Source organism: Salmo salar, chromosome 12, assembly GCF_965601325.2.
Source record: "Salmo salar chromosome 12, fSalSal1, whole genome shotgun sequence".
Classification (NCBI taxonomy): Eukaryota; Metazoa; Chordata; class Actinopteri; order Salmoniformes; family Salmonidae; genus Salmo; species Salmo salar.
In genome coordinates, this window is record NC_138302.1 from 92,889,770 (window position 1) to 92,898,460 (window position 8,691).

The following is an 8,691-nucleotide window of genomic DNA, read 5'->3' on the forward strand; positions in this document are numbered from 1 at the left end:
TTTGTGGTGTCTAGCTCTCCCTACCTCTCCCTTATCGCTATGTTCCAGATTACCGTATTATTGAAATAAGAGAATGTGTGGCTTCCCCCTGTCCCCCAGGAGACCCAGAGGAAAACATAAGCTCAGACAGGCATTTGGCAATTAGATTTTCTTGGACCGATTCGTTTTCTTGGAGCACATTTTCCTAGAACAGTGGTGTACATAGATCCATTCCACTATAATCTATATGTATCAGAGCCCATTAGTGATTTTAAACCAATGTAGAGGTGCAGGGGTAGGCAGTCTGTTCCTCCTGGCTAGGAAGGAATGCAGTAGGGACGGGTGGGATAGAAAGAGGGGTTCAGAGAAATATCCTGTTGCAGCTTGTGTGTCAGGCAGCTCAAGCATTTCGACCAGCTGGCCCAGGCCTCAGACACATGTACACACACACACACACACATGTACACACACACACACACACACACACACACACACACACACACACACACACACACACACACACACACACACACACACACACACACACACACACACACACACAGTACCCTATACATGTGGGGTGGTATGTCACACTGTAGGATGGAGGCATGGAGGAGGGGGAAGAAGGAATGAGGGAGGAGAAGGTATTAAGGAGGGGGAGAAGGCATGAGGGAGGAGGAGAAGGAATGGAGGGGGGAGAAGGAATGGAGGAGGGGGAGAAAGAATGAGGGAGGAGGAAGAGGGCATGAGGGAGGAGGAGAAGCCATGAGGGAGGAGGAGAAGTCATGAGGGAGGAGGAGAAGTCATGAGGGAGGAGGAGAAGGCCGGAGGGAGGAGGAGAAGTCATGAGGGAGGAGGAGAAGTCATGAGGGAGGAGGAGAAGGCCGGAGCGAGAAGGAGAAGTCATGAGGGAGGAGAAGGCCGGAGGGAGGAGGAGAAGTCATGAGGGAGGAGGAGGGCATGAGGGAGGAGGAGAAGGAGGAGCACAGACTACTTCCTTCTGATCTGGGAGTTATTTTCAGAACATTATTTCTGCACTCCTAGTTGTTTATGAAGGGTGACATGACATCTTAAATAATTAAATCTTTGAGCAGAACATTTTCATTCACGTGGATGGACTTCTTGTTTTAACTACAAACATTCAACCTCTGGTTTAGTGTATTCTCTCAATGTTAGGAGAAATGGCTTGATAGTTTTGGTGTTTCTCTTGAATTACGGTATGTCTCTGTGAGGTCTCTGTGAGCAGCTGAATGGAGGGCTGTTTGGAATGCTGTACACCCAACCAATCGTTGTACCTGTGTTGTCATACACTTTATTTGTCATGTTGCTAGGATGCCAATGTCCATGTTTGTTCCATTTAATACCATGTGTTTAAACTAAACAGACAATAAATCTTTACAACGTTAAACTTTTGAACTTTGACCTCTGCGTCCTGCAGGTCTGAAGGAGAAGTGTGTGGACAGCCTGGTGTTTGAGACGCTCATCCCCAAGCCCATGAGCCAGCACTACATCAGCCTGCTGCTGAAGCACCGCCGCCTCATCCTGTCTGGGCCCAGTGGCACCGGCAAGACCTACCTCACTTCCCACCTGGCTGAGTACCTGGTGGACCGCAGCGGCCGAGACCTCACCGACGGCATCGTGGTCACTTTCAATATGCACCGCCAGTCATGCAAGGTGGGGACAGGACAGTGTGTGTCATACACACGGCAACAAGGTTCCTCACTTCTAGTTCTAGAGAGGAGCTATAGGATGTGCAGGGTTTTGTTTCAGCCCAGTACTAGTAACTGACCTGACCCAGCTCATTATGAACTAATCATTTAAGCTATCACTAATCATCAGAAGTGTTATTGCTGGGCTGGCACAAAAGCCTGTACACCTTACAGCTCAGGAATATTAGAAAACAGTCAACTGTCATTGGGTTTGTGATTTAACACCATAGCATGACTTCTTTCGCTCCCGTACCTCTCAACAGGATCTCCAACTCTACCTGTCCAACCTGGCCAATCAGATCGATCGGGAAACCAGCACAGCTGAAATCCCATTGGTGGTTATCCTGGATGATATACATGATGCCACTTCCATCAGTGAGCTTGTCAATGGGGCCCTCACCTGCAAATACCACAAATGGTGAACGGACTAACACACTGAACAGAAGCTGAAATGGAACCTTTTATCAAACATCTATAGCGACATTTATTTATGTTTCTAGGCTGATCTGTGATGATTCTGTGTCTATTTCAGTCCTTACATCATTGGAACTACCAACCAGCCAGTGAAGATGACCCCCAACCACGGCCTGCACCTCAGCTTCAGGTAATTTAACAGACAAATCATGTTTTGTTATTGTTTTGACCCAGTCTTAAAACACCTCATTGAAGGCTATATCCCTGCCATGAATCTATGCTTTGATAGATATTTAAATTGGGATATTGGACGTCTAATATATAGGTACATTAAATAATGTGCCTTAGGATACGTACCGCATGACCTGACCTTTGACCCTCCCCTGACCCCCAGGATGGTGACCTTCTCCAATAACGTGGAGCCAGCCAATGGCTTCCTGGTGCGTTACCTGCATAGGAAGTTGATGGAGGCGGAGGACGAGAGGAGCCTGGCCAACGAGGACCTCCTTAGGGTGCTGGACTGGGTACCCAAGCTGTGGTACCACCTGCACACCTTCCTGGAGAAACACAGCACCTCTGACTTCCTCATCGGTAGGAAAACATTCTGTTTTACGGTAGAAATAATACAGGAATATAAAGGTAGGTCACACTTAATTTGGATAGTCCTCTATGGATGGTCTATATGTCTAAATCTACATATTATCCAAATCAAGTGATGCCTGAAGTTAGTTAGATATTGGAGATCTGTTTGTAGTCTGTGGTCACAGACTGTGTTTGATTGGATGTGGTCATTGAACGATATCTTTAATATGATTTATTCTCTCTTTTATTTCCTCTCTCTCTGTCTGTCTGTCTCTCTCTCTATCTCTCTCTGTCTGTCTGTCTCTCTCTGTCTGTCTCTGTCTGTCTCTCTCTCTCTGTCTGTCTCTCTCTCTCTGTCTGTGTCTCTCTCTCTCTCTTTCTTTGTCTCTCTTTTCTCTCTCCGTCTCTCTAGGCCCGTGCTTCTTCCTGTCCTGTCCTGTGACTGTGGAGGAGTTCCGCTCCTGGTTCATTGACCTGTGGAACCTCTCCATTATCCCCTACCTGCAGGAAGGAGCCAAGGATGGCATTAAGGTCAGACAGGTTTTACTATCCTGGTAGATCAATTATAGCCTGGTCCCAGATCTGTGCTGTATTGCCCATTCCTATTGTCATTGCCACTTCAAATACTTAGCGTAACGGCACAACCAAATCTGGGACCAGGCAAGATGAATTACAAGTTTGTCCTGAAAAAAAGTGGATAGGACAGTGGTTGGGTCAGTGTATGACGGTGTTGTGGCTTTGTGCCACAGGTGCATGGTCAGAAGGCAGTGTGGGAGGACCCAGTGGAGTGGGTGAGGGGCACCCTGCCCTGGCCCTCAGCCCAACAGGACCAGGCCAAGCTGTTCCACCTGCCTCCCCCCAGCATGACCACTGGAGGCCCCGGCCAGCCCAACGAGGCCTCAGCCAGGCCTCTTAATAAGGAGACCCCACCCAGCTCCATGGACACCCTGGACCCTCTGGTGAGACACTCTGGCGGTGGGCAACTGTGGTCATGGAGGTACCACAGTGTGTGTAGGATTTGGTTGTAGTCCAGCAACGATACACCTGATTCACCTAATAGTGGTCAAATTTGAGGAGCATTATTTGTTGATTAGCTGAGTCTGGTGAATACAGCACGAGCAGGGCTGGAACAAAACCCTGAAACACACTGTGGGGCGCTTGTTTCCCAGCCCTGCTGTAAGGCCTTCTCTGGCCTCGTCTGTGTCGCAATTCTATTACTGTATGTGCTTGGAAGGTATCTTTGTCACCATACTGAACGTAGTATAGAGTTAAGTTGAAATTATTCATCTTTCCTGACCCTTCTCTCCTCTGTCTTTTGATTCAGATGGCGATGTTGTTGAAGTTGCAAGAGGCAGCCAACTACATTGAATCTCCGGACAGAGAAACAATGGACCCCAGCCTCCCTACACTTTGAACATCAACTGTAGACTCAAAACCTAGCACTTCAAATAGCCCTACATCTTTTCTCCTATGTGAGCTTCAGTGTATAATATTCAGGAACAAAAACTTTCCAATATAGTTTTCTGCTAATTTTGAAACTTATCTTGAACCTTAGCAAAAAACAATCATACTCCATATGGTTGAATGATTGAGAAGCCATTTTGTTTTGTTATGTTGTTTTGAAACTTTATTCAATCATGCCAAGTCATTCCAAAAGACATTATAGCGATGTTTAGATTTTCTATTTCTGTCGATTTTTCTTGAACTAGAGGTTATATTCACAATATAAAGTCTCTCTCTTTACGGAAGACGTATCTCTATCACTTCTGCCCTCAATAGAAACAGGTGCTAATTATCTAGATAATAAGTATTACTCTTTAGAAATTCACCCTCATCTCTCATTGGTCTAAGCAGGTGATTCTTCCAACAGCACATTTAAAAGACAAAAAAAGCACATTCTTGCTTATCCACTTTTGCTCAACAACAGCAACATGGCCTGCAATGTGCCTGTAAAATCAAGTCAGTTTGAAACCTGTTTTCGGCTTATTGGGAAGAGTATGACGGCATGTTGTTGGCATGTCAGGTTGTATAGTGTCCTGGTCCTGAATACATATCTATCTATCACTCTTTGAAGGCCAAATCTTAGACATATGCAACTCTTATACATAACCAGGTGAACTGTTTTGACTCTGTGCTCTAACAAACTGAATGCCTTAATACATATATTCCTGATGGTCACCTCGAGATGGACAGCAGTATTCAATCGTGGTGCTTTGCTTTCAAAACCATCGCCTCAGAGCAGAGTAGTGCGAGGACATTCACTTGTCCCTCCCTCACATGGTTCTGGGGTCACATGGTTCCGGGGTGATTTTAAAGGTCATCTAACTATATTTGACCGATAACAATATGTTGCAGGTAGGGTAGATGGTGATGATCAGGGTTTCTTTGTCAAGTGAGAAAATAGAGGGTTGAACAGAGCAGAACACAGACACATGATTATTTCCTATGGTTAATATCTTTCATTATCATTCACGGGAAAATCTGTGCAAAATTACAAACGCTGTCATACTCATTACTAAAACGGGGAAAATAATCAGTACATACTAATCTCAGCTTCTGTGGTACTAGTTCATCAGTTTGTTGCAGGCAGCATACATTATATTTATTTGACTGAACATATATTTCAAATCTAACTACCTGTTTTCAAGAAATAAGGCCATGACAGTACTACTTTCATATAAATCAGGTATTACTAAGAAAGTTATTTTGTATGAATAATGCTTGAGTAACTGCTATTTGCTTATAGCTTAGATATTTCTCAACTTCTATTTTTAAGATGGTGAGGTATCATCTAATATATTCCACGCAATTATCCAATATAGTTACTGTGCTCAATTCTTTATGTAGATATTGATTTCAGTTTTATCTACACTAGTTGCATGGTGCAAATATCTTATATGCTGAACCAAATATTTTACTGTAATCTTGCATATTGACTGTCTGGTTAGGAGTCAGAGCATAAAAGTGCTTAAAAGAATGAACATGTAGATATTTTCCTCAATGTGTTGACCATGTAACATTGCAGATCATTTAGGTGCTTTTGAATGTAGCCTTTTTACAAAGCTACTGTCTCATTCCTTGCAGAAACGTGTGTTTAGGCCTACACCAAGATGGGTGAGTGAACGGGTGAGTTCTCTGTTGCACCCCAAAAACAATTGTAATCAGACACAGGTTAACAATCTAACATCTATTGTAGCTGCCAATGGTGCTGTCCACTTTTTGACTGCTAATATTGCTTTGCTCATCTTCAGTTTAGTTAATGACCATTCAGACACAGCATAAAATGGATGAAAAATCTATTTGCTCATCAGCAACGATCAAGGGCCATTTCCCAGTTCAGTGTCATACATATAGGAAGATAAACGTACCAAAACAAGATTTAAAAAAATGAAATTGTAAAGTAGAGTGGGTTACATTAGTGTTTTCAAAGATACATCTGGCCATACTGACTGATGCTGAAACAATGTAGGAGAATGTCTCTGTTTTGGTCTCTCCACACTAATGATGTATAATCTCTTGATCATAAGTCACCTGTATATAAACTGTGAAATGAATGTTGAATTGCTTTCTTTGTACAATGGTTATCACAACAGAAAGAAATGTTACACACTATTAAAGGTCATTATTAAGCAAAGTGGAACTAAACCACCATGATTACGTTAAAACATGGTACTTTTTTGTTGTTTTGCTTTTGCATCAAACTGTTAATCAAATCAATGACATCAAACTATTATTAAGTCCAAAGTCCATCTGATGACATCAAACTGTTGAGTCCAAAGTCCATCTGATGACATCAAACTATTAATGAGTCCAAAGTCCATCTGATGACATCAAACTATTAATGAGTCCAAAGTCCATCTGATGACATCAAACTGTTAATGAGTCCAAAGTCCATCTGATGACATCAAACTGTTAATGAGTCCAAAGTCCATCTGATGACATCAAACTATTAATGAGTCCAAAGTCCATCTGATGACATCAAACTGTTAATGAGTCCAAAGTCCATCTGATGACATCAAACTATTAATGAGTCCAAAGTCCATCTAATGACATCAAACTATTAATGAGTCCAAAGTCCATCTGATGACATCAAACTATGAATGAGTCCAAAGTCCATCTGATGACATCAAACTATTAATGAGTCCAAAGTCCATCTGATGACATCAAACTGTTAATGACTTGAAGTAAATGGCTTTTGCTTCCCTGTGTGGTCACATTATTGCAGGTTTGCGTTTTTTGTTATGAATCTTGTTCTGGTGGCAGCTCTGCAGAGTGGTTACTAGCTAGCACAGCCACAAAGTAATTAATGTTAAACCTAACCTCTAACATTAACCACACTACTAACCTAATGTCCTAACCCTAACCTTAATAAATTAAATCCAAAAGTATTTTTTATTTGTACATTATTTTTTATAATGTAGCCAATTTTGACTATCCCGCTGGCCCATCTAGTGGAAATCTCTCAGTTCTGGCACAAAGACAAGACTCTTCCCAATAAATGTCAACTTGCCACATTTTTACAAATTGAAAGAAGTCTGATGAATCATATGTGGGGAAAATGTCCCTTTGGCCTATCCATTTCACAATGACACCATGAGACCCGTCTGGACCTTCTATAATCTTAATAATTAGCCTCGTTAACTTAAACAAAACTATAATGTAGGCTCCTAATTTGCCATTGTACAAACACTGCATTGTTTTACTATTCAGAAGAGTATGAGAGTATAGTATACCCTGTGTATGCAGGTTAACACATGTCATTCTGTTTGTTCTTCATCTCACTCACTGGTCGTTGTGGCTGTTGCTCTGTAGTGGCTGTGCTGTGTGTTTGATAACAATCTTGTGTATCAGGACTATGCAGCAACTTTTACTGGTTTTGGCAATCAGAAGAAAGAAAAAAACGGTTTCAATTTGTTTTGAAAGCTAACAGACACAGTTTACTTCTGATTTGCATTGCCCCAGTCTTGCCCCAGTCTTGCAGTAAGTTGGTCCAAATGATATGTTACCAGACAGGCTTGACTATGCCTTAATGTGAGTTGTGATGCAAGTGTTGCATTATGAGAGAGAGTGAGTATGTGACCTTCAAAAATGGAAGGGATGCCTATGAGTAGAATAACTATCTGAAGGTTGTTAGAATATGTGTCTTGAAATCATTGGTCCCACAAGACACCACTTGACTGAATTGGAAGTGGTAGAACCTCTGCTTTAGATCACTGGGCTATACCTTTGTGGCACACAGAAGATCTGGATTTGAACATAGGTCGGTTGAGAGGGATATGACAGTGTAAGCCTAGTTTCTAGAGGTTCTACAGCTTGTTGTCATAACGGATTAGGCCCTAATTGCAGTTCGGCACAATTTAACTATTATCCAAGAACAAAGTTCATAGTTCAAAATAAAAACTAGATTTTCAAAAAATCGAAGATAAATCAATGTTTTGTATATAATCAGGTTCCTCGTAAAAATTTAACGAATATGAATTTATTCTAAATTAAGTATTTCCACTTGATGTAGGCCAATACAGGTTGCTGAATAGTCATAATTATTTTGCAAAGTTTGTTATTGACTCAAAATAAAAATGGTAATAATGGTCTCTAATGTCATTGACGTGCAATTGTGATGGATTTCTAAATGTTGTACATGAGTGTGTGAACAGAACATGTAATAGCATCACGTCATCGTTAGGGGTTCACTATATAGATTAAGCTTTTCCTTTTTAATACGCTGATATTTGAGATTTCTTTTTCTAATGAATCCTTTGTAAATCTCATTGATCTATTTTGTACATGACATCATAATTGTAAACCTTGTAAATACTTCAGCATACTGTAAGCGACAACAATCATTCAGGTAAAACATTACTCCATATAGGCCTACTACAAGATGAATAACTTTAACACTCCAGAATTTAGTAGAATATAGGCATGCTTCTGAAACAACATTTCCATACACCTATCACTGTTCGTCGGAGTCAATAAAATAATATCATATATATGATTTGTCTCATAA

At 41.5% G+C, this 8,691-nt stretch overlaps 1 protein-coding gene across 8 annotated transcripts in view; it reads left to right on the forward strand.

Moving 5' to 3' along the window:
• LOC106566024 (neuron navigator 1) overlaps positions 1-8,679 on the forward strand; it is a 108,843-nt gene extending 100,164 nt beyond the window's left edge. For 7 of the 8 annotated variants that reach the window (XM_082959436.1, XM_082959438.1, XM_082959441.1 and 4 more), the window contains 7 exons: positions 1,418-1,653; positions 1,952-2,106; positions 2,221-2,292; positions 2,497-2,693; positions 3,097-3,215; positions 3,434-3,643; positions 4,009-8,679. In XM_082959436.1, coding sequence (XP_082815562.1) covers positions 1,418-1,653; positions 1,952-2,106; positions 2,221-2,292; positions 2,497-2,693; positions 3,097-3,215; positions 3,434-3,643; positions 4,009-4,098 — 1,079 coding nt within the window. In that variant the 3' untranslated portion in view covers positions 4,099-8,679. The remainder of the gene's footprint in view (positions 1-1,417; positions 1,654-1,951; positions 2,107-2,220; positions 2,293-2,496; positions 2,694-3,096; positions 3,216-3,433; positions 3,644-4,008) is intronic. The other variant, XM_082959440.1, reaches the window with a different exon arrangement.
• The last annotated feature ends 12 nt before the right edge of the window (positions 8,680-8,691 follow it).